The following is a 25,803-nucleotide window of genomic DNA, read 5'->3' on the forward strand; positions in this document are numbered from 1 at the left end:
GGGTGCCACGCTCCTGTTTGCAGTAGGGCCCCACAGAGAGGGTCTCAGAGGTGACAGCGAGCTCCCCCAGACAGCACCCGAGTCATCAGCCCCGGGCACCCCTGAGGAAGAGGCCATGGAGAGATTGTCGTTGGCCTTCTGGGTCATCTGGGGGCCATCCGCTGGCCACGACCAGCATACTGTCCGTAGACATTCCAGCCAAGTAAGCCCCCAACTGACCCCGCATAACTGTTGGGCCCTTTCAGCTTCCCAGGACCCCATGCATGGAGCGGTGTATGTGTGTGTCTGGTGGGGAGCCCTCTGCACCTGAGTATGGCGAGCTGCTCTGCCCAGCCCGGGCACTGGTGCAGACAGCCCTGCTGAGTGGACGGTGCCTAGAGAGCAGTACTGCCCAGGGAGCGGACACAAATGCGACCTGCAGGATGAGTAGGAGTGGGCGGGGCGCCAGGAGAGCTCAGTGTGTGCGCGACGTTCCAGGGGCTGAGGTCGGCGTGGCGACCAGAGCGAGTGTGCTGGACAAGCGCGCACGTGTGGGTCCTTGGCTTGGGAAGGCAGCACCAGAGGAGGGGACGGGGAGGGGAGAGCCATACAGCCTCCTGGCAGGGTGGCCTCTGCTTGTTCAAGCCACGAGCCTTCCGAGGAGCCTTTGGAAAGGCATCTCACCGGGAAGGGGAAGCTCTTAGCCGTCCACCCCATCTCTCTCGGGTCCAGGCCTGCCTCGTGGGGTGGAGGTCCCTGAGCTGTGGCTGCCAACACCCGGCAGAGACGAGTCCAGATGGGCAGGCATTCCCACAGCCACCAAACCAGCATCCTTCAGCTGCACCTTGACCGATGCGCTTCCATGGTGACCTGCAGGCCGCGTTTGGTGCAGGTCTTAGGCGCCCAGGCCTCCAGGGAAGGCCTGGCTTTCACGGGCCCTTGGGACAAGTGTGGAGTTGCATCTGCAGGGAGCTGGGATGGTTGTGGACCTTTATTATTTCTTTCTTTCACTTTAACTTTTTTTTTTATGTTGGGGGTAGGAGTTTATTAATTAATTAATTATTTTTTGCTGTGTTGGGTCTTAGTTTCTGCGCGAGGGCTTTCTCTAGTTGCGGCAGGCGGGGGCCACTCTTCATCGCAGTGTGGGGGTCTCTCACTATCGTGGCCTCTCTTGTTGCGGAGCACAGGCTCCAGACGTGCAGGCTCAGTAGTTGTGGCTCACGGGCCCAGCCGCTCCGCGGCACGTGGGATCCTCCCAGACCAGGGCTCGAACCCGTGTCCCCTGCATTGGCAGGCGGACTCCCAACCACTGTGCCACCAGGGAAGCCCTCACTTTAACTTTTAAAAGAAGTTACAGAAACCTGGTTCAAAGACACCCTTCCAATCCACCGTCCTCACTTCAGACCCTCCCTTCAGTGTCCTGGGCTCCGACCTGGCGATCGCGTTCTGCTTCTACTGCTCCTTGAACGGAATTTGCCGTTTTACATTTGACAAGTGCACAAGCTTGTTTGGATGCGTTAACTGCTTTTAATTGCGCTCTGCTTATCCTAAGCTTAATTATCAAGGAGCACTTGACTCTGCCCTGATCGCACATTGAATTGGGATGTTCTGGTCGCCACATTCCAGCCATCGTCTGTGTAGGGCCCAGTGAGCCTGCGGAGTCTCGCCCACCCTCCAGCCCCGCCTTGGGTGGCGGGGGGGGTCACAGACTCCGGCTGGGCCGGCCCCCCAGGCCAGCCGGGATGGCCGTGGCCAGTCCAGGTGGATCCGAGGGAGGTCCAGGCCTCTCAGCGCTTTCACAGGAGGGGTGAGGTGTGAATGTCTATCGAGATAAAGAAACACGTCCCCTTGCCATGTATGTGCCCGTTCTGCTTTGCAGAAACAAAAAGTCCGTTTCAGGAGCGTGTGTTACCACAAAGGAGTTTTGATGTAGGAAGCGCTGCTGGAAGGGGCGGGGGGGACGGAGCAGTGGGGACTTCTCTGGACTCCGGGAGAGGGGGGCTCAAGGCCCGCGTGGTGTAAGGAGGCCCCTAAGTCTGCCGGCCTCTGCGGTGTGTGATCCTGACCCTTGCGGAGGTTCGTCGGGTCGTCCCTAAACAGCAGGGCCCAGTGCCTGGCTGCCCCCTGCCCACCGCCCCTCTCAGCACCCCAGCCCCGAGAGCTGGCACGCAGCGGACAGCGGTGGCCTCCGTCTGGTGGCCTCACCTCAGCTCCTGCTTGGGCCCTGTCCTGGCCTCCCCGCCTCTTCGCCTGCACTCGGTGACAAGTAACTGAAGACGCTGCAACGGCGCCAAGCCCAGGGGTTTTCTCCCCAGCCTCGTGCTTGCCAGCGTGCTCTGGGGTCTGCCTGACACCCAGCAGGTGGCTCTGGTCCCCCGTGGACAGGGGCTGGGTCTGGGAGGGGATGGGGGGTGGCCCTCCCGAGGGCGTGGGACGCGACCCATCAGACCATGTCCCCTGCATTGTGCTTTTCTAGTCCCCATAGGGGAGAGAGTGAGGGAGAAGAGTTGGAACGACCCAGTTGTTAACGTTTGTTTTTATGAAAACAGCACGTGCACGCGGTTACACACTTGAACAGCGCTAAGAGCACAGGACAAGAAGGCCTCCAGACCCCGTCCACTCCTGCCCCTCTGCCTCACGCGGGCGCCGCATCCACAGCACATGCGCTCCTTCAGCCGCTGGCTTTGCTCCCCTGTCCCTGTGCCTAGAACAGTGCCTGCCGGGGCAGTGGGCCTTCCAGGGCCGTGCGGTGGACTCTGACTTGGTCAGTGTTTCCAAACAGCAGGCGTCCAGGACTGCGGCTCGGGGAGAAGGTCCGTCACGGCAGGCGAGGGTCTGGTCCTCGCCAGTGACTCCCCCTCTCCCTCACCCCCGACCTTCCAATACAGGAAGAGCAAAATGTTGGTAAAACTAATAATCGGTTATAAACTGAAGAACCTGTCATGACCGTGCATCACTGGGCACTGTAGAGACACAGTAGGACATTGTGATTTTCCTTCCTGGTCCAGTTCTTCGTTATTCTTAGAGTTTTTAAAATGTGCTCAATTTCAATGTATGGGTCTTTATTTTTCATTTTTCTGAAATGCCCCATCAGGTCTGTCACATGCACAGCGATGTTCTTTCTTTCGTGCTTCTCCTAATGTACAATCTGTGGGCTTCCGTCCCAGCCCCTCTCTGCGGATGCTTGTCCGGCCTGGCCGGCCATCCTGAGATTGTCCTTTTTTACTTCCTATGCTGAACCCTGTTTCCTTGATCCAAATCCTGCTGTCTCTGGGTTTGTTTTGTTATTTTTCTGGATCACGTGCTCCAGTGTCCTCTCGGAAAGAGTGCTGTGTGTGTGTGTCTGGGTGTAACTTTCAGTGCTAGCTTGTCTTCAAAGTGTTCTTACACTCCCTCTGTGTCTCACTTGGAGTTGGGAATAAAATATTTGAAAGTAATTTTCCCTCATAATTTTGAGAGCAGTGGTTCTTGCTTCTGAGAAAGCCTCCTTCTTTATTTGGTTCTCAGTGCCCTCCCTTTTCCCTGCTCTGAAATTGTGTGGACACCTGCTTTTCCGTTCATGGAAGTGACGCCAGGCGAGTCCTTTCCATCTGGGCGTCCTGGTCCTTCGATTCCTGAAGGTTATGAAGCACCATTATTCAAGACTGTCTCAAATTATTCACTTTTCATACGAACTTGTTTCAGAACATAAAAGCTTTTCTTACTTCCAGTATACAGAGGGCTTCTATAAATTGACAAAGAGAAAAAAGGGAAAATGCAGGCAAATTATAGAAGCAGAATCCACACGTTAATAAGCATAGTAAAGGTGATAGTTTCTCTGGTGTCACAAAGTTGCAATTTTAAGACGACAGTAAGATTCTGGTTCTGAGGTTCTGGTTGGCAGAAATGAAAAAGCCAGACAACTTCCAGGGCTCTCTTACCCTGCAGTGTGAGGGGGAAGCGTGACGTATTGTAACATCTTCAAAAAGCAAATTTGGGTAATATCTGCTAATATCAAAAGTGTCCATACCATGTAACTCAGCAGTTCAACATTTGGAAAACTAGCCTTCAGAAAAGTTCCCGCACATAAGGATGTTTGCTACAGTTTTGTTGGTTGGGGGGCAGGGGGGTGTGAAACTGCGACGTGCACCAGAAAGTCATCCCAGTGGCCACACGTGAGCCCGTGCCCGCTGCCGTGCACGTGTGTGCGGGACGGTGCCACCGGGCAGAATGCACAGATGCGAGAGGAACCACGGCTCCTCCCAGCCAGTGTGCGGGGCTGGGGGATGCAGGAGCCACTGTGACCATCAGCGTCCCAGGAGGAGAGCAGCACAGAGGGCAGACCAGAGGGTTCAGTGAGATGTTGCAGCTGAATTTGAGCTGAAAGTTTCATTATGAACTTGTGATAAATTCTGTCTTTGCACGTGTGTCCTATCTCCTGACCTGGGGTTCCTGATTAAACTGATTTAATCAGGTGGTTCCTGATTAAGCTCATCCCGGTCCTGCCGGGCCTTATCCTCCCAGGGGGGCCTGATGCAGCCCAGGCCCCACTCCTTATGTCTCCCCTCTCACTGATCACAGCACTTCCCCGTCTTTGGTTTCTTCTCCCCCGCTGGGCTACAAGCACCTCCAGGAGGGACACTGCGCCCGACCCTCTGCCATTTTCACTTGCTCCCCTGCACTGAGCTCCTGGGGGGCCACCTGCAGCCCAGGCACTGTCGCAGGCACTGGGGATACAAACCCAACCACCCCCCACCAAGGTTTGAGTTTACATAGGGGTCAACAGGCCCCTGTGCGAGGCCTTTGCCTCTGTGCACTCTGTGACTGTCAGCCCAGCTCTCCAGAAACCCTTGTTTTTATTTCCAGGTCCTTGCGTGGGTCCCGGTTCAAAGCCTGGAGCTGTATGAAGGTTCACTCATACTTCACCTCTGTCTGTGCTGTGGTCTGACTGTCCGTTTCCCCGAATTTGTATGTTGAATCCTAACCCCCAAAGATGCTGGTATTAGGAGGTGGGGGCTTTGGGAGGTGATCGGGTCATGAGGGTGGAGCCCTCGTGAAGGGGATTTGTGCCCTTAGAAAAGGGACCCCAGAGCTCCCTCGCTGCTTCTGCCACGTGAGGACACAGCGAGAAGTCTGTGACCCAGAGAAGGGCCCTCACTCGAACATGCTGGCACCCCGACCTCAGACCTCCATCCTCCAGAACCCCAAGCGATGAACGTCTGTTGTTATAAGCCACCCAGCCTGTGGTATCGTGTTACCAGCCTGAACTAAGACAATATGTGAAATCCTGTGTTGCCCGTTTCAAGGGGGAATATCGAGGGAAACCATCCTGAATTCTCAGTCCCCATGGGGGCTGGGCATCAGGTGACACCATGAGTAATTCACAAGGTGGGTAGATGCAGGGGTTGGGGGGGCGGGTCTCACTTTGCACCTGAACAGGAGACCTTAGGACTTGGGCAAAGGAAACACTGGCCCCAAGTTGGAAAAGAAAGCCTGGGTCATGCGGCCACTGCCTTTGCTTTCCCAAAGGCCACAGACCTCCCGAGTTAATGTTTCCCTTCCAGCATACGCACAGCACCCAGCTCCTGAGTTCCTGAGGGACAGCTGACTCATCCTTACACAACAGAAAGAGATTCCATCTGGTCACGCGTCCACCTGGCTTGAGCCGCACTCACCCCCTGAGCTACCCCTAGACTGCCTCTCACCCTCCGCCTGGGGCCGAGCAAGCCCCCACTGTGCTCCCGGCCGCCGAGGGGCCTGCAGGATGCTCAGCAGAGACTGTCTGTTGGGGGCATCGTCCGTCCACACGTGCCCACTGGGGCCTCTTTAGAGGCAGCTGACGGAGACCCTTCCCCCTCCTCAGGAGTCTTGCCATTGTGGAAAGACAGACAAGCATATGGCAGAGTATACCAGGGTGCGAGTTTTGCTATGAACGTGGGATCCCAAGGGAGGAGGGCTGGGGCTGCAGGAGCCCATCCCTGAGCCGAAGCAAGGCTCGGATGGACCAAGTGCAGGGGCATTCCGCAGAGCGAGCTGAGCTGGCAGAGGTGGGTGCAGTGTGATGCGCTCAGAGCACCATGTAGCTCTAGGATGCAGGAGAGCTGCCTCCTGCCGCTCTCGGACCTCAGGCCCCATTCCTCCATCTGGAGAGTCACACACTGTCACCTCCACCACGTTGCACGTGTGAGAAGTGAGCCACGGAGTTCAGGCCACACTCGAGGGCGCGAGGAACTGCACTCCTCTCCTGAAGGGGTGTGTTAAAGACCTCTAAACTGCCACGGTCCTCCGAGAGCCACAGATTACTCACAGTTCTCCCACACGCAAAACATACGCACTCCCCAAATCCCAGCCACAGCAGGATGGGCTCAAAGTCCAGAGTCTGCGTCTCAACCAGGTTCTGATGTGGAGGAGGCTCCTGGGGTACAGTGGCTCTCAATCTGAACACCTGTGAATTCAAGCACCAGTTGTCTGCACTCCCAAGCCCTGCCCACACCCAGCACACAACAGTGGGACAGGCACAGTGTGACCACCACAGGCACTCGAAGGGGACAGGGCTGGGAGGCGCACAGGTGTCACTCATCCATACAGTCCTGAAATCCCCTGGGCAGAGACTGGAAGCTCCTTCATTAGGGCTCGGTCTGATTCTGGCCTGAAAATGGGTCCTCGTGCTCTTGGTTCCACCTCTGGACTCTTCATTGTGCTCTGCAAGCCATCCTTTCATTTCCATAAAAGGTACCCTATGTTTGCACCTGTGTGGTCTCTCAGGCTGCTTCCTGCCAGAAGAATTTGGGGGTGGGGGAGGGGAGTTCCAGAGGTCTCTTTTCATTTTGCACTGTCTCTGATACTTTCAGTCCAAGCTTTTGCCAATATAATTCTTTTAAAAACCAAGTGTGTCTTCTATGAATCTTATTGAGGTTCAGTCCTTTGATCAGCTGGCAAACCCACTCAACCTCTTTGAGATACACCCTTCTCTACCTTGGGCTTCTGCTGAATGACAACTTTTTCTTTTTTTAAATTCATTTATTTATTTATTTTTTGTCTGTGTTGGGTCTTTGTTGCTGCGTGCAGACTTTCTCCAGTTGTGTCGAGCGGGGGCTACTCTTCATTGAGGTGCGTGGGCTTCTTGTTGCAGTGGCTTCTCTTGTTGCAGAGCACGGGTTCTAGGCACTCGGGCTTCAGTAGTTGTGGTGCACAGGCTCAGTAGTTGTGGCTCCTGGGCTCTAGAGCGCAGGCTCAGTAGTTGCGGCGCACGGGCTTAGCTGCTCCGCGGCATGTGGGATCTTCCCAGACCAGGGCTTGAACCCGTGTCCCCTGCACTGGCAGGCAGATTCTTAACCACTGCGCCACCAGGGAAGCCCTGAATGACAACTTTTAAGCTTCCCGGAAGTCCTACTGTTGAACCGAATACTCTGAGGTGCCACCTTTGACCTTTTTGAGAACTTAACAAAGGATCTTACAGCATACACTGGGCTTCATCTTTAGACTCTCTTTTCCTGCCGTGGCCATGCCTATGTTTCCCTTCGCCTGGGAGTTGTGTGTTAATTTTAGCATCACTTGACATCCAGAGAAGCTAGGAAATTTGAAAACCAGCAAGTTCTGGTTCCTTTTTATTTACCAGTCCTCCTTTGGCTTATCTGTCTTCTCTCACATTTTAGTATAAGCAGCAAGAAGAAGTCAGGAGGCACCTTCAGCATTCTGCATGGAAATTGCCCCAGCTGGACAGCCCAGGTCCCTTGCACATTTTCTGCTTTCCATGTTACTGTAGGTGGCAGTGCTGCCAGACTTGCTGCTTAAACTCCCCTCCTCTCTGTACACCCGCTAAGACTGTGGGTTCTTCTCTGATTTCCTAACACCTTTTTGGGGTGTCCGATCTCCCAGCCATTCTTCCAGTGTCACCTGTCACTCTTCGTTCTCTATTCCAGCTTCAACGTTCTCACACAACTTTCCCACCCCAGGCTCCTCACATTCAGCCGTTTACTCCACAAGTTTTATTGAACACCTACTAAACACAAGGCACTACACCAGGTGCCGGGGAATTCCTGCGACTGAGACCGTCTTTGACCTCGTGTTCCAGTGGGGGAGCCAGTCAGATAATCCCGAAAGCAGTGATCAACCTGCGGCTGAGCTGGTGCCTGAAGGAACAATGAAGCCCTTCTGTGGTCATGTGACGAGGGGGTCTTTCCTAGCGGGGCTGTGGTTAGGAAAAGCTTCCCGTAAGATGTGACCTTGAAGTAGGAGCCTCCTGAAGTACGGGTGCGTTTCCCGGAGCAAGACCTTGACAGCACGTGGAGAGTTGCTGAGCCAGTGAGGGAAGTTACCCGCCTGGCCACTTTCCCCTTATCCCGGCAGCCTTGCGGGTGCTCACAACCACGGGGCCTTTGCAAAGCCCTGTGGAGCCGGGAGGGGTCGCAGCCCGGGAGCGCCCTCCCCACCCCACCCGGCGGGACTTTCCGCCCGCCCCGGCCCCTCCCCTCCCGGGCTCTGGACTTGGCCGGAGCTCCGGGACTGGCAGGGGCCGGCCCCACCTCCCCACCGCCCCGGCCGGGCCAGCGCCAGCGCTGTCCCCTGCCCGGACCCGGACTCAGAGGTCCGCTCTGGCCAGCGACGCCCGCGCTCCTCCCGTGCGTGGTGAGTCCCGGTCCCCGGCGCCCCAGGGAGGGAGGCCGCCCCCGCTCGCGACTCCGGGGGCTCCGGGGGCTCTGGGCTCAGGCACCCCGGCGGAGGCGCCTCGGGGCGCGCGAGCCTGGCCGGGGACGCGAGTCAGGGTTCCCCTGGGGGCAGCCGAGGCTCCAGCCTGGCGGTGGGGGGGGTCCCCTGGCTACAGGACCGCGGTGCGGGGCAGGGCCTGTGGAGGATCGCGCAGCGGTGGCGTGGGGGAGGGCGGGGCGGCCTGGGTGGGCGTTATCGGCCCCACTTACAGAAAAGGAAACTGAGGCCGGAGAGGGAAAGAGACGAACCGAAGGTGACTAGATGGTCCTGCCCCGCTGCGCCGCCTGCCCCCCCTCCAAGACCCTCACCCCATTTTCGGGATGGGGAATGGTCCCCCCTGATTGGCCAGATCTGGGGGCCGGGAACGAGGATCTCTTGTGATTGGAGAGCTCCAGCCCTCCCCCCGCCCCCGCCCGCGCCGCCGTCCTTCTTGCGCCGGGGGAGGGGGCGGGGGTTGGGGACCTGGGACCCCAGAGCCCCAGCCCCGCCCCACGACCTGGTTTGGGGGTTGCACGAGCTCCGTGTACTCAGAGCCCGGGCCCTTGGCGCATCTGTCCAGGGCCCTCACCTGCCACCTGCCTAGGGGAGGCGGAATCTCCCTCAGGTACCGGAGTCGGAATTCAGTGTGCTCGGAGCAGGGGACCACCACCCCCGCCCCCCCGGGCAGGGTCTGGCCGCTGGGCTGGGGCGGGGGGCCTGGGGAGCCCGACGGTCCCTCTAGTGCCACCTCAGCCCCACAGCGTCCCCGGGAGGAGGGCACCGAGGGCGCCAACCGGGCGGGAGGCCCTCGTGGGCTCTGCGCCTCCCCCATCTGACTTAACGGGCGCCAAAGCCCAAGGTGGGCTGTCCCTGCCCAGGGCTCCTGCCCCGCACGCTCCACAGGTGTCTTCCCTGACCCTGCCTCCCTGCTTCCAAAGGGATCTTCTTTGTCCCCTTTATTTTTCCACAAGTAATATACGCTCAATAAAAAAATAAAAATTAAAAAAAAACATTCTGGAAAGAAAGAGAATTACCATCATCAAAAGACTTCCAAACCCCAAAACCCTAGCTGGTGACTTTTAATATTTCTGTGTGAGTCCTTCCAGGAGTTTTCTCTGCCAGTACACACGTGCACGTACATACACACCACACACACACACCATACACACCACAGATACCATACACACCATACACACACACACGCCACACACACGCCACACACACATACACACCATCCTCACACACATCACACACACACACCACACACACATACCACACACACACCACACACACACACACCATACACACCACACACACACACCATACACACCACACACACACGTACCATACACACCATACACACACACGCCACACACACATACACACCACACACACACCACACACACACGTACCATACACACCATACACACACACACCACACACACACACCACACATACACCACACACACATACCACATACACATACACACCACCCTCACACACATATCAGACACACCACACACACACACCACACACACACAGAGGACCACCATCCTCATTCATTTGACAGTGTCTTCTGCAGACTTTTTAATCTTGATGACGTCCAGCTTATTTTTTTCTTTCTTGAATCGTGCCTTTGGTGTTGTATCTAAAAGGTCACCGGATACTCAGTCATCTAGGTTTTCTCCTGTGCTGTCTTCTAGGAGTCTTATACTTTTGCATCTTACATTTACATCTATGATGCATTCTGAGTTAATTTTTGTGAAGTGTGTAAGATGTGTGTCTAGATTCATCTCTTGCATGTGGACGTCCAGTTGTTCCAGCGTCATTTGCTGAAAAGACCATCTTTGCTCCATTGTGTTGCCTTTGCTCCTCTGTCAAACAATAAAGATCTTAGAAGGCGAAGAGAACATCTCTAGGAACTTGGAGGAAGCAAAGATTTCTTTACCAGAATAGAAAGCCCACTAAGCATAAAGGGAGACTTTGATGCAGCGTACTATATAGAGTTTAAGAAATTGTGTTCATCAAAAGGCACCACAGAGTGAAGAGTCCAGCCACAGAACTGGAGAAGGTGTTGCTCATAAATATATCTGACAAGGGACTCATAGTCTAGATTATTTAAAAACAAAATGAAACAATACCAAGCAAACAAAAACCTCCTACAAAATCAGTCAGGAAAAGATCACCCAGTGGAAAAAACAGACAAGAAGAAATCCAAGTGGCTGATAAACGTGGGAAAAGGTGCTCACCTTCAGCAGCCATCAGGGAATCGCCAGTGAAACCCCAGCAGCATAGCTCCAGTCCCTGTCAGCAGGAGGGTAAAATGAACAGACAGGAGGCTGCAACGCAAAGCACATGGAAATTGGTAAAGCCACTTTGGAAAACTGGCAGAGGCTGGTAGGGCTGAACATTTTCACACCTAGGACCCAGGAATTCTGCTCCCAGGTACACTCCCAACGGAAGTGTATTCTTGTACACGGTGTGAGCCATGTGCCGGAATCTGTATCACATCCGTCTCGGTAATAGCTTCAAGCTGGAAACTACCCGGATGTCCACCCACAGTAGGACGGATACGTGACCGTATTTACTTACGCTCACAGGGGAACACTGTGGAGCAATGAGAATGGACACAGCACAGCTACGTGGACAGCGCTGAGGGGAAACGACGCACAGAACATCGCGCAGTGTGATTCCATTTATGTAAATGGAGTCCACCCTGTCCTGCCTCTCTGTTGTCTAAATGCGCTTCTGGAGTGTTTCTTTATCTGAGCGCTGATTATACTGGTGTGTTCAGTTTGTGAAAATTCATTGAGCTACATACTTACAGTCTGTACACTTTGCTGTATGTCCGAAGCATGTAGTACTTCAATAAAATTTTCTCTAAAAATGTATATTTTTGTAGATAGATAATTTAAAGAAACGTATCAAGTAGATAATACGTTTTACGGATATGAGCATGGTGAATGAATGAGCAAACTTTGGTCCAGCCGCGCGTCTTCCCATGCAGCCCAGTGGCCCCTGTCGCACCTCCCACCCCACCTTCCGTCCTCGGCCCGTCCGCTGGGCGTCTGTCTCTATGCAGCCCAAGTCCAGGCCCATTGCTGCTTCCTGCCCAGGGAGAGCCTGGCAGCGTTTGAGGAGCATCTTTCTCATCAACAAGTGAGGAAACTGAAGCTGATGTGACTTGACCGAGGTCACAGGACTGGTTAGTTACAGAAACATGCTCAGATACGCCTGGGAAGACACCACACGCGGCGCCCCATGCCGTGTTGGAGGTTCCAGGGAGGAGTCCCCGAGGCTGCGCTCGCACGCAACTCACGCTGCGGTATCTACAGGCCCACCGTTCAGGACCTCTTCCTTCGTTCCTCATGCGGCCACCTCCCCACAGTGGCCAGTGGCCCAGAGCTGGGCCGAGGGGTTGGGGCGGGGGCGGCTGGGCTGCCCCATTGGCCCAGCGAGCCCTGTCTGACGCCAAGGCCGTATTCCTTTCCCAGGTCCTCCCGCCCCGGCCCCGCTGCCATGAAGATCGCAGTGATCGGACAGAGCCTGTTCGGCCAGGAAGTTTACTGCCACCTGAGGGAGGAGGGTCACGAGGTCGTGGGCGTGTTCACTGTGCCGGACAAGGATGGGAAGGCGGACCCCCTAGGTGAGTGGGTGGCCCAGGAGCACGGAGAGGCGGTGCCCCGTGGGCGGTGGTGGGAGCAGAGCCTGCGGGGTCTTGTGTGGGGCTGTGGGCTTCCCCGGACAGAAGCGGCCACTCGTGGTCCGCCCCGGATCCTGCTCAGGTGCCAGCTGGCCGCTGGGCTTTTCTGGAACCAAGTGGACTGCAGGGTGGGGCCTGTGTCCTGGAGAAGCCGTGGAGAAGCCTGGCCTGCTCCCGGGACCCTTCAGTCTGACCACTCTGGGCTCCCCCCGACCGCAGCACCCATGCTCTGAAAAGGCCCCCAGGCGGGAGTCACTGCGGCCAGCGTTCTCAGACGTGAGCGTGCCCTGCACCGCGTCTCGGGGGGCACCTGTTGAGCGGAGTGCTGAGGCCCCGACGCTGCCCCCGGCGGACCCCCTGGAGTTTCTGCTCAGAGGGACGGGAGGGACTTGGGAGTCACATTTCTGACAAGTTCCCGAGGGCATCTCAGCAGCGCAGCAGGAAGCAGGGTCCTCAGCTCGAGGAACAGACCTCCAGGCCCCTCCTGGGTCCTTCTCAGGCCTGATGGGTTCAGAATATGGGTCCGGACGAGGAAAGGGGCCTCGCGGGGCTGCCGGGCCCCAGGGCTTGGCGCTTTAGGGATAGAGAGTCTCCCCGGATGGAGAGCGCAGGCTGCCCCCATGCCAGCCAGACCCCGGCTCCAGATCTGAGCCCGCCACAGCCCATAGCACAGCCTGAATCCTGCCCACAGCCACTCAGGGACCCCTGGCAGCAGCTCTGAGCCTGGCTGGGGCTGCTTCTTGACCTGACCTCAGATGTCCAGCAGATGTCCCTGGTCACGGTGGGGACAACTTTTGCAAGCGTGGTCTGGTCTGCTCATGTTGGCCCACGTCCCTGAACCCGGGGCACAGAGGCAGAGGGACCGACAGTGGGTCAGGTCAGCCAGGGCCACACACCAGCCGGGTGTGTACCAGAGAACCGAGGGCTGGGAAGTGCTGGACAGGGGCTGAGGGGCAGGCAGAGGGGAGCTTGGAGGAAGCGGCTAGTGACTGCAGGGGCAGTGGGGCAGGCAGAGGCAGGAAGCCGCATTCTGGAACCTGGGGACTTGCGGACTGCACATCCGACCCGCGGGGAGGGCGCCCTGCTCCGGGCAGCTAAAGAGGCCAGGGGTCAGGCAGGCGCCTGGGAGAGGGAGGCGGTCAGCAGAGGTCAGTCCTGGCACAGCAGCTCCTGAGACCTGGGCCTTGGCCGGCGCCGTCCCCTCTGGGCTGTCCAGAGCAGCCCGGCTGGGCAGCGGGGGAAAGGCTTGGGGAGGGGGTGCGGGAGCCACCCTGCGGGGCAGGCAGAGGTGCCGAGTCGGAGTGGGTGCAGCAGTGGGGAGCAGTTTCTCACCCGCTGTCCCGCAGGCCTGAAGGCCGACGAGGATGGAGTGCCAGTGTTCAAGTTTCCCCGCTGGCGGGCCAGGGGACGGGCTCTGCCCAACGTGGTGGCGACGCACCAGGCCCTGGGAGCCGAGCTCAACGTGCTGCCCTTCTGCAGTCAGTTCATCCCCATGGAGATCATCAGCGCCCCCCGCCACGGCTCCATCATCTACCACCCGAGTCTGCTCCCCCGGCACCGGGGGGCGTCGGCCATCAACTGGTGAGACAGGGCGCAGACACCCCACCTGCCTGAGTCGCCCCCGTCCCTCAGCCCGGAGCTCTTCTCTGCGCCTGAGGAGCAGGTGGCACGCGGTGCCTGTGCGCGCTGCTGGACGGCGTCCATGCGGTAGATCACAGCACGATCCCTGAGGAAGAACTGGGGTCAGGCAACGCCGTGCACCCTGCATTCTCACAGTGAACCGCAAAGTGTTCCCGTCCTGCAGCGGGGTTGCCGGGGCAGAGTGGGCTGAGGGGCTCCCTCCAGCTACCGGTGCTCTCAGCAGCCCCCCGCTTGGAAAGAGATAGAGATGGAGGAAAGAATCACCTGAACAAGCTAGTCTGAGACGAGAGGTGATGTATGTATCTGGAGGGTGGAGTCGTTCAGAGGAGCAGTCAGGAAGGGGAGACATCTGAGCTGGAAAAGAGAGCGGGTTTGTAGTCAGACTGGTCTGATTAGGATTCAGGCTCCCTGACCTCCAGTCACGTCTCCTCACTTCTCTGGGCCTTGGTCCTCTTATCTGTAAAAGGGGCATACGGTGCTGTTACACCAGTGGGGAGGATAAAGTTACACGAGGCGTTAAGGCTTTTAGTACAATACCTGGCACGCAGTCGGCATCAGTAAACACCATCTTCCGTCTTCAGTCCTCCCCTGGGGAAATGGGGGTCGGTCACAGGGGCAGCCCCCAGGGCCTCCTTATCCTCCTTCCTTCCGGACTCAGGTTCCACTCCTCTGCTCCCTAGGACCCTCATCCATGGAGACAAGAAGGGCGGCTTTACCATCTTTTGGGCAGACGATGGTCTGGACACCGGGGACCTTCTGCTCCAGAAAGAGTGTGAGATCCTCCCGGACGACACCGTGAGCACGCTGTACAGCCGCTTCCTCTTCCCCGAAGGCGTTAAAGGGATGGTAAGGCTGCCCCCAGGGCCTCCCCTGCTGGCACCCCCACCCCACCGCCACCCCACCCCGCCCAGCTCCAGCCCGCTGCCCTGAGCTGGCCAGGATTCTGGAGGGGGAGAACGCTCATTTCAGGGTTTCAGAGGCAGGATTAGGACATATAATGTTGTATAGGCGGGACTCTTGCTTACAACTGTCAGAACAACTCAACAAGCTTTAGCCAAAAAGGGACATTTTTGATAGAAGACTCCAGGCAGGATGCCGTCAAGCCTGGCTGAATCCAGAGGCTTAATCTGTCACGGGATTCTGTCTATTTCTTCACCCTGATTCTGCTTTCCTCTGTTTGATTAGCTTCATCCTCAGGTTGCCCTTAAATGGGAGGAAAAGTAGTCACCTGTGGCTCAAGTTTTACACCTCTTGATTCTAGGGGAAGAGAAACCCTCTTTCCCCTAGAATTTATGAATAAAAAATCAGAGGAGACTCTGATTGGCCAATTCAGGTCACGTGATGACCCCGAGCCAATCACTGGCCGGCATGGGGGAGCACTCTGATTGGCAGCCTCTGTCACATGTTCCGGTCTTGAGGGCTTCTGGCCAAGGCTGGCCCAGGTGTGGTCACTGCACTGAATTCGCGCAGGAGGAGGAGGACCGACCCAAAGGCTGATGTCAGAGCTGGTTGTGCAGGCCCCGTAGAGGTGGTGTGTCCAGCAGGGGAGGCCGGCCAGGACAGGAGTCAGATGGGGACATCTCCGTAGCACAGCAGTGGCTGTGCCCCCAGCCCTGGGCCCCACTATGCGGCCTTGGATCCACCTGTTCACAGGAGTGAGCAGGGAGACCTGCTGGAGGTTTGACGTGAGAGGCAGGAAGGGGTCATCTTGTTCATCCTACAGAAAACAACCAAGAGCATCCTTCAGGGCAGCGTCCAGGGGGCAGCCGCTAGTCACTGGTGGTTATTAAATTAATTTAAATGACTTGTAGTTAAAGATCAAGGTCATCAGCCTCACTGGCTACGTTTCAGGTCCCCAGAAACCACACGGGGCTGACGTGGAACACGTCCGTTACCAGGGAAGTTCCCCCTGGGCAGTCCTGCCTTAGACGCTTCTGAGTTCTCCCGGCTTCTCAGCCTCGGGTCTCTGGGGGCTCCCACCACCACCTTCCCTCCCTCCGGGCCCAGCGCCTTGGCTCTCCTCCCCGACCTCCCTGACTTCTTCTCCACAACCTTCCTCTTTCCTGGAGCAGAGAAACTGCTTCCTGCTGAACTTATTAGGGACCTCCAAACCCATCACGCAGTCCAGGAGCCATTCTGCCTAAGAGACAGGGAAGGTTTTAGACAGAAACGTGGACGTTGGTGTGTGTTACACCGTAGAGGGCTTTAGCTTACGTGATTTTCTAGGGCCTTGTGTGGGAGAGAGGGCGGGGTCTTGCAGTCATTGATCAGACTGGAAGTAGATTGGAGCTAATTTTACCTGTCCCTACAGCACCCGTTCCGTGGGTGCCCGTCACGTGCCCACGTGGTGGCAGGTGGGTCTGTTCAGTGAGTGGCCTGGTCCAGACTCAGTGTGAACCCAGGGTCTGAGAGTTGGGGGGCCCTAATGTTGGGGACACCAACCAACCCTTGTCTCCCCAGGTTCAGGCCGTGAAGCTGATCGCTGAGGGCAGAGCCCCCAGGCTCCCTCAGCCTGAGGACGGCGCCACCTACGAGGGGATTCAGAACAAGGAAACAGCCCAGGTGAGTGCCAGGGCCCTGCCCACCCAAAGCCTGCCTGTACCCGGGCCGGGGAAAATGGGCAGCCAGGACGTACCTGTTAAAGGCCAGAAGAAAGAGCAGCCCCAGTGCAGGAAGCACGTGCTAGGCTCGAGTGGCACCTGGACAGGCAGGGAACAGGGTCTGTTTGGGTGCTTCCTGGTTCCTCCTTAGGAAGAGGCAAGCGGGCCCTCAGGGAGAAGAGCTGGTGGGGGGGAGGATGTAAAAATCAGCCGAGCTGCTGGCTCCTCATATCTGAGATGAGACACCAGAGGGAATTCGTTCCTCGGGACTGTCGCAGGTCGGGAGCCCAGGTGGGCCCCTGGGCTGGAGCTGTGCTCAGGGCTCGCGGGGTGCTCTGTCGGGATCTGTGTGAGCCCTGTAAGTGAGGGGAGGCCGCCGGGGGGGAGGGATGGGATGGGACAGACCTGCACTTTGTGTAGGGCCTTGGCCATCTTGAGCACAGAACATTATCTCCCCCAGGCCATCCTGGAGTTCACATCCCGTGAAAGACTGAGGGTCCACGCGCACCCAGATCCGGGTTGCCAGGGGGAGGCCCAGCCCAGCTCTGGGCCTCCGACTGGAGTCGAGAGGAAGCCAGACTTCCCAGCCCGTGCCCAGGGCTCCACCCAGTGTCAGGGTCATCAGGGCAGGAGGGGAGGCCAGAGGTGTTGCCCAGATGGTCAGGGAGAGGGGAGAGACCGCTGAGCACACACGTCCTGCCCCGCAGATCAACTGGGATCAGCCAGCAGAGGCCATTCATAACTGGATCCGCGGGAACGACAAGGTGCCGGGCGCCTGGACGGAGGCCTGTGGGCAGGTGTGTCCCTGCGTGGCCGGGACGGGCTGTGCTCCGTGTGTGTCCCCTGGCTGCACAGCTATCAGAATGTGGCTGAACTAAGCGGTACAAAGCCATTGCCCAGACCCCCAGCCCCAGCCAGGTGCCCCCGGCCCCCTCGGCCTCTCCCTCGGGACCCGCGGCTGAAGGAGAGGGGCTGGCGCAGAGCGAGGCCGCCAGGCGCAGCGGCAGCTCTGGGGTCGAGCTGTGCTGGTTGTTCGACTCTCAGCCCCGGGCTGTCAGAAGTCCCGAAATAGCAGAAGTAAAACCGATGAATCGGCGAAGTACTGCTAAGTCAGTTTATTGTGCACACACGGAAAAGACAGTTCCGGGACCGGGAGCCCTCAGCCCACACGCGGTCTGTTGATGAGCCGTGAACTGAGGAGGCAGTGACTGGTTATAACAAGAATTTCCTCAAATGATAGGGATTTGGCTAACGGTTACTTCATATCCATTTTGAGGAACAGTGCAAATTTTGCTTACGATTTCCAGAGACACAAGCAAGACGTGACTGGGTCAAGTTGGTCTTGACCAACTTGCAAAATAAGCTAAATTAAGCTCTGCTCCTGTGACTGAAGTGGTTTTGTCTGCTCAGGAACTCTTCAAGGCTGGTCTGCATTTGTGTTTGATTTGAGCAGCTCTCAGAGACCCCAGGCCCAGCCCTGACTCGTCTTTGCCCCGGGGGTGGGGCCCTTTGGCCGAGCACCGTCGAGGGCAGCCCGGTCCTCCACGGAGCCCCCGGCTGTCCCAACCCCTGCTCGCAGGCTGGCTGCCAGACCGTCCGGGGTCTCTGCTGCCTGCGCCGCCACCAGACCCTCTGCACGGTAGCCAGGGCTTGGTGGTGTCCCCAGGCAGCACCCTCACTTGGCGATGCTGCAGCAGACCTCCTGCCGGTATCTGTCCCGCCGGGTCGGAGGCCACGGGCCAGTGTGCGGTGACGTAGGGCCCCTCCGAGGCCTCAGTGCCTTCTCCAGGTCTCGTCTGTGCCCCCATTTGTGCCCTGACCCTCACCCCCACCCCATGATTTCCCAGCCCCCCCAGCCCCTCCTGGCCCCCCGCAGTGGGCCTCTCTCATCCAGCACCTTCTGCTTTTCCTGTCCTCAACAGAAGCTGACGTTTTTCAGCTCGACGCTGAGCACTGAAGGCCTGGTGCCCGAGGGAGAAACTTTGCCCATCCCAGGAGCCCATCGGCCAGGGGTGGTCACCGGAGCGGGACTCATCCTCTTCGGGAATGACGACCGAATGGTAACGTTGCTGCTGTGGGTCCCCTGTCCGTACTGTAGGCTGAAGGCCACACACGCCTGTCCAGGGGCTCGGGCCCCACAGGGAGGCTTCAGGCTTTTCTGGAGGAAACGGGAAAAGGAGACGATAGGCTCCAGGAGGGAAGACCCTCGACTGCTGGGTCAGCCTGCTTCTTCCCTGTCCCGGGAAGGCTGGCCCTGGGCTCTTCCTGCCCAGGTGCCCCCACCCAAGCTGGGTGCCCTGGGCGGGTGTCAGAGTTGGGGAGGCCCTCTCCGGGGAGCCCGGACCTGGAGTCCGGGTGCCCAGGGCACGGTCATTGGACCTCTGTGCCTCAGTTTCCTTCTCTTTGAACAAGGAAGCCACACTGGGCACATAACATGCTCTGACTCACCTTAGAGAAGTGCAGCTCAGAGTGACAGCTACGATTTATGCAACTAAATATTTATAGCATCCCTGCGTGCCAGGCACTGTTCAAAAACAGCTGGATGGTTTAATTTAGTTTTCCTAACAACCGTATGAGACATGTATCAGTACTATACCCATTTTACCGAGTAGAAAACTGACGCAAAGAGGTTAAATCACCTGCCCATCTTCACCCAGGCTAGCCTGTGGCAGAGCTGGGAGTCCAGCCCTAGCGCTGGCTCTGAGGCCCACCGCTCAGCCGTGATACTCTGCGTTAGTGCTCACCCCACGCAGCGGTGGGCAGATCTGGGCCTTAAGGTACCAGGGGCAGAGCAGAAGCAGGACAGGCAGGGGTCTCTGAGCACTTTGGGGAATTTCAGCAAACACTGGGATGCTGAACGCTTGGTAGCGGTGGCACGCACAGGCCAGGTGGGTGTGGGCAGCTTTGGTCGGACTGGCGTGAGCTCACGCTGGGTGCCCACCCCCGCTGGCCCGAGGCTGCCTGCAATCTGCAGCGACTGGGTGTTTGAGGTATTCGTGGTTGATGCCTTCAGACGCTACGTATCTGTCTCCGATCATGTTCCCAAAGCAGATCTGAAACGAGTTCTAGTGCTTGTGAGTTATCGAGGGAAGTGGCCAGGGCAGAGGAAAACACTCAGCAAAGATACAGGTTCTGGAGCCGTACAGCCTCCTTCTGCCCCCCGGGCAGGCTCTGCACTGTGAATTGCTTCTGCCGACTACGCCCCCGCATCCTCACGGCACTCAGGCCTGGGTTTCCACCCCCACTGGGGAAGGGTGAGGGGCAGCGAGGCGTAGCCCCTGGGCTTCTCTGCATGACCATGACCGTGCTTACCCACCAACAGCGGTCAGTGAGTGGTGCACGTGTAGACCACTAGCGGCAGGCGGAGGAAGTAGGGGGTTGGGCTAAGTCCTCCGTGAATCGTGAGGCCGGCAAAGTAAAGGAGCAGCCTTCGCGGAGACCCTTGGTTGAGCGTCTTTCAGGAACTTCCAGCTGGGCCCTGGCTAGGCTTTAGCTCCAGAAAGCTCCAGAGCATCTTGGGAAGACAGCAGGGGTGGGCAGTCAGCCGGGAGCCCGGCTGTGGTTCCGTCCAGTGTGTGCAGAAGGTGCCGTTTTCATAGAGCACTGTTACCCGACAGACGCGGTCTCTGCCGTGAGCTCACCTGCTTCTCTGCCCCGAGGGGCACCTGCTGACCTGTGCCAGGTTTCTAAGGAGTTTCTGGAAGCTGGGCTCTTGGGTGATTAGTTGTTTTCTCCATTGACTTTCAAGGTAGTGCTTGAATTACTTTAGTCTAACGGGTAGGCATCAGTTTTATAGGGTAACCCAGCCATTACTGGTTTTCGAGCTTGAGAGCACGGTGGGGTGGACGGCAGGGAAGGAGCTCGAGCGGGTCCCTATGGCAGCAGCCTCCTCGCCGGATCTGGGCTCCCGGGCCTGCCTCCGGGGAGGATGGAGACGAGCGTGTGCCCACGGCTCGGGCAGCCTCGGGTCCCGACAGCCTTCCTTTGGCAGTTGCTGGTGAAGAGCATCCAGCTGGAGGACGGCAAGATGATCCCAGCCTCGCAGCTCTTCAGGGCGGCAGACAGCACTGGCCTCGAGCTGACGGAGGAGGACCTGGTCACCGCGGAGGCTGTGCGGGTAAGAGACGCCTGCGGGGCCACCGTCTGGTGGGGCAGGTCATGCACAGCAGGTGCGTTTCGCAAATCGCACCCGCTGGGGTCGGGCTGTGCACACCCTCTAAGGACGTATGTCCTGGCCCCGGGCACAGTGTTGGTCCTGTCCTGTCACGGGGCTTCCTGATGCCCCCTGCCCCTCCTTCCTGTGCCACTGGGACCTAGGATTCGGCTGCTGGGTCCGACTCCTCTGGGGACACACTGTCAACAGTGGGCAAATAGAATAGCCGGAGGACCCAGTTGTCCTGCCGTAGGGCATGTGCGCCGGAACCTTCCGGAAAGGCCTCCCGAGAGGGAGACCCCCACGTGGTCACCAGCACAGGTGTCACAGTCGGCCGCCCTGGACTCCGGGCCACCCCTCCCGTGTGCCGCTGGACGCCACTGCCCTCTCGGAGGCCCGGTGTCCCCCCCACCTGGAGTCCAGGCATGGGCCACTTCCCAGAACCGCCCTCCTGCTCTCTGCTCCACCCCCCTCTCCCTGGAAGGCGTGGTTTGGAGGGTGTTTAGCTGTGTTGCTCAGAGGGCGCTGGATGGATTTTCAGCTGTTCAGTCATTCGGTCGTGGGTTCGCTTATTTGAGATACGCGTCCAGACACTAGGGGTGTGATGGTCCGCAGTGTCTCTGCTGTCACGCGTGTCCCTTCTCACAGGAAAGAGAGCTGGCGAACGACCAGGCGAGGGATAAAATAATTTCCGACGGGAGATGTGCTCAGAGGGCAGTAACGGTGACGGGAACGAGGTGCCTGGAGGCCGGGGATGCTGCAGAAGGGAGTTCGGGGAAGGCCACCTGGGTAGGGACATGGTTTGTGCTGAGACCCAAGTGCAGAGAGACGGCAGGCACAGCAAATGCTGAGAGCCGGGGAGCCGCGGAGGGCCAGGCGGCGGCCGCGGGGCCACCGCGTGCTCGTGACCAGTGCAGACGCAGGACCCAGCAAGGGGGGACGGGGGAGCCTGCCGGTCCGGCGGGCACCGAGCACCTCCTCAGGTGGAGGCTGAACATTCTGAATGTCTATTAAAAAAAAGCCTGTTCATTCAAAAAGTATTCTTGGAGCAATTGCTCTGGCCCTGGGCCTGAGCCTGCCCTGGGGTTACGGGGCCAGCTGGACAGACTGCCTTTTGGAGCTGGTGGCCGAGTGGTACCGGGATGGCTGAGGCTGGTGGCAGAAGAGGTAACAGCTTAGTGGCACCTGTTAGGACCTCAGTACCGCTGGCCGTGAGCCCAACAGTCATGAGAAAAGCAGATGCTTCTAGAGTGTCCGGGTTACTCTAAACTGAGTTCCAGACGTGCAGCAGAGGCCTCACGGGCTCTGAGGCAGCATGGGCTCCTGCACCCCGAGCTCTGCCAGCCTCATTCCAGGGATGCTCCCAGGGCTGCCCCCAGCCCCTTGCCCAGATGAGGAGACCGAGGCAGGGGAGGCTGCCTGCATCTGACGGCTTGTCAGGCGCCGAGCTGGGGTCTGGACGAGGCCACGCGGCTGCTCGGGTTCCACACACCCCAGGAGGGCCGGCGTGCAGCGCCCACACAGCGACAGTGACTGCTGGCCCCAGGCTGAGCGAGCGTTGCAGTCAGTGAAGGTTTGGGGGAAGAGGTGATTTAGCAGTTGACCTTGAAGGATGCCCAGGATTAAGTGTGAGCTGGGGGTTCAAGGAAGCCTGTCACCAGAGGGTGAGAGCCTGGGTGGAGGCCCGGGGAGAAGGGATGGCTCAGGACGGCTTCTGATGGTCTCCAGGAGGATGGGGGGCGGGAGCAAATCCAGGGCAGCCTCCTGAGAGAGGCCAGGCAGGGTCAGCCTAGGGGTCACCGGGGGCTGGTCCTGGTTGGGCCACAGCCTGGAGCCCGGCCTGAGTATGGGCCTCCCAGCGCCTGCCCTGAAACGCCCAGCTGGGCGCTGCCCAGAGAGCAGTTGTCCCGCTGTGTCCCGTCGTGACCCATAGGATGGCCCTCCTGTGCTGCCCACTCAGCTCTCACTGCCCTGTCCACGCTCGTCCACGAGGCCCGGGGCAGGAACCACTGCCCTCTACAGGCCCGGGACAGAGGGGCACAGAGCCAGCTAGCCTCTCCGTGAGGACGAGACCCAGTGCTCCCGAGCCCCCTCGGTGGCCCCGTTCACTCACAGAACCACCCCCCGCTTTGCTCTCCCTTTCACGTGGCAGCACCCCCACACAGTGTCAGGCGGGGACACCCACACTGGGCAACCCTCCTGGTGGGGCTGGCGGGGGGCAGGTCTCAGGAGGAGCTCCGGCACATCTGTCCTCCCGCCCCCCCGGACCAATGTGGGGACCCCCGCGAAGCTGCGGTCCAGGTGAGGTGGGTGTGCGGACAGCAGCCTGGGCTCCTGCTTCCCCAGGGAGGCTATCACCCCAGTACCATGAGGCACCTGGCAGCATCAGAGAGTGGAGTGGACGGGCCAGCCTGGCGCCGGGCAGTGCGCACACACTCGGGGCTGTTCTCACCCCCGCCGCTCGCGTCCGGGCCCTGGGAGCCACGTGCTCACCACTCCTGCTTTCCAGGGTGCCTGGAAACGGATTCTCCCCAACGTCGTGGAGGTGGAAGACTCCACTGACTTCTTCAAGTCGGGGGCCGCGTCGCTGGACGTCGTCAGGTAAGGCCTGGAGTGGGGGTGGTGTCCCAGGTGTCTCTAGGTCAGGAGTCACCCTAAAACGGAGTGGCAGGAAACCATGCGGGTCAGGGATCCAGAAAGGACTCACGTGTGCAGGCCTCGGGCCCACCAGGAGTGGACCAGCGGGAGCTGGGACAGCTGGGCAGGCATGTCCTCCCCCAGGCTGTGTCGTGGCCCCAGAGCAGCCACTCTGGGACCTGGACGTCTAGCTGGCGGCTCCTGGCTCTGCAGACGTGAGGCCAGCAAGCAGACAGGTGCGGACCACTGCCCTGACTGGTCTCAGTGGCCACAAGCCCCCCCAGATTCAAGGGCAGGGGCGGGACTGAGACTCACCCCTCATGGGAGGAAGATCAAACAATGTGCGGCTCTTTTATTTTTTTATTTACTTTTTTAAAGTAAATTTATTTATTTATTTTTGGCTGTGTTGGGTCTTTGTTGCCGCACGCAGGCTTTCTCTAGTTGTGGCGAGCGGGGGCTGCTCTTCGTTGCGGTGCGCGGGCTTCTCATTGTCGTGGTTTCTCTTGTTGTGGAGCACGGGCTCTAGGCTTGCGGGCCTTAGTAGTTGTGGCTCACGGGCTCAGTAGTTGTGGCTCGCGAGCTCTAGAGTGCAGGCTCAGTATTTCTGGCTCACGGGCTTAGCTGCTCTGCGGCATGTGGGATCTTCCTGGACCAGGACTCGAACCCATGTTGCCTGCATTGGCTGGCAGATTCTTAAGCAGTGCGCCACCAGGGAAGCCCTGCACGGCCCTTTTAAAACTGCCACAAGCCCAGCACCCCGGTGAAAGCCAGCATGTGTGGGGAGGGGCCAGGCAGGTAGGGCCTGGCACAGGTGGGCCCGCTGGGCTGGAGCGCGGGCAGTCAGGGAGTCATGATTGCGACTCCTTCTATTTCATTTTATTTTTTGAAACAGATAGTTGTTTACTTATTTTTTTTTAAGTCTTTATTGAATTTGTTACAATATCGCTTCTGTTTTACATTTTGGTTTTCTGGCCGCGAGGCATGTGGGATCTTAGCTCCCCAACCAGGGATCCAACCCACACCCCCTACAGTTTAAGGCCAAGTCTTAACCACTGGACCGGCAGGGGAGTCCCGCAAGTCGTTTTAAATTTTAGGAATGACTTTACGTGCAGTGAGGTGTACGGATCTTGAGAGGACAGTGTGGTAGCTTTGATTTAACGTGTGTAACGCACACGTTATAGCACATGTATAATATATATATTATGTGATGTATATCGTATCTCACAAGCTACACATTGATGAAGACATGGGCCCCAGCCTCACTCCAGGGGATCCCTCCTGCCCCTCCCCAGTCGGCGGCCCCCAGGGATGATGCGTCACCACAGATCAGGTCACCCAGTCTTCAACTTCATGTGAACTGTCCCTCTTGCACTTTCACAGTGGTATAAGCTCCAATTTGTATAAAGAGAAGGATAATTTTGCATCTGCATTCATCAGGGATAGTAGCTTGTAGTTTTGTTTCTTCTGCTGTCACTGTCTGGCTCAGGTATCAGGGTAACGCTGACCTCGTAAAGTGAGTTTGGGCGTGTTTCCTCCTCTTCCGTTCTTTTGGAAGAGTTTGAGAAGGATTGGTATTAATTCTTTTTAAATGTTGGGTGGGATTCACCAGGTTTTCCCTGGTGAGCCCCACCCAAAGTCCTGGGCTTTTCTTTGTTGGGAGGTTTTCGATCACCAGTTCAGTCTCCTTAGTTGTTATGGGTCTGTTCAGATTATCTGTTTCTTTATGATTCAGTGTTGTGTTGTGTGTTTCTGGGAATGTATCCATTTCTTCTGGGTCATGCAATGTGTTGATGTGTAATTGTTCACAGGAGTCTCTTATGATGCTTTTTATCCGTGTGGTATCCGTTGTATCGTCTCCTCTTTCATCTCATTTTTTTGTTTTAGTCTTCTCTTTTTCCTTAGTCTACCTAAAGATTTGTCTCCTTTTTTTATCTTTTCAAAAAGCCGATTCTTAGTTTTGTTGATCTTTTCTATTGTTTTTTTCCCCCCTGGTTTCTATTTTATTTATTTCCACTGTGATCTTTGCCATTTCCTTTCTTCTGTTACCTTTTGACTTAGTTTGTTCTTCTTGTTCTGATTCCTTGAGGTGTAAAATTAGGTTGTTTATTTGAGACTTTTTTTCTTAATACGGACATGGATCACCATACACTTCCCTTTAAGAACTCTTTCTCTGTGTCCCATAAGTTTTGGTATGTTGTGTTTCCCCATTCATTTGTCTCAAGGTAGTTTTTGGTTTCCCGTTTGATTTCTTTGGCCCACTGGTTGTTCAGGCGTGTGTTGTTTAGTAGCCGCATTTTTTTGAATTTAGTTTTCCTCCAGTTTTTGATGTCTAATTTCCACCATCGTGGATAGAAAAGATGCTTGGTATGATTTCAGTCTTCTTACATTTGTTAAGACTTGTTTCGTGACCTCCCCTGTGACCT

The 25,803-nt window shown here is 57.4% G+C and overlaps 1 protein-coding gene across 1 annotated transcript in view; it reads left to right on the plus strand.

The window, feature by feature from the left end:
* The first annotated feature begins 8,542 nt into the window (after nt 1–8,542).
* ALDH1L1 (aldehyde dehydrogenase 1 family member L1) overlaps nt 8,543–25,803 on the plus strand; it is a 46,673-nt gene continuing 29,412 nt past the window's right edge. The window contains exons 1-9 of the mRNA XM_027098452.1: nt 8,543–8,586; nt 12,141–12,292; nt 13,696–13,930; nt 14,671–14,836; nt 16,451–16,552; nt 17,298–17,387; nt 18,513–18,650; nt 20,582–20,707; nt 23,253–23,344. Of these exons, the coding sequence (XP_026954253.1) occupies nt 12,166–12,292; nt 13,696–13,930; nt 14,671–14,836; nt 16,451–16,552; nt 17,298–17,387; nt 18,513–18,650; nt 20,582–20,707; nt 23,253–23,344 (1,076 nt within the window). The 5' untranslated portion in view covers nt 8,543–8,586; nt 12,141–12,165. The remainder of the gene's footprint in view (nt 8,587–12,140; nt 12,293–13,695; nt 13,931–14,670; nt 14,837–16,450; nt 16,553–17,297; nt 17,388–18,512; nt 18,651–20,581; nt 20,708–23,252; nt 23,345–25,803) is intronic.

The sequence above is a fragment of the Aethalodelphis obliquidens genome, unplaced genomic scaffold (genome assembly GCF_003676395.1).
Source record: "Aethalodelphis obliquidens isolate GAN/ISIS:26980383/991018 unplaced genomic scaffold, ASM367639v1 scaffold123, whole genome shotgun sequence".
NCBI lineage: Eukaryota > Metazoa > Chordata > Mammalia > Artiodactyla > Delphinidae > Aethalodelphis > Aethalodelphis obliquidens.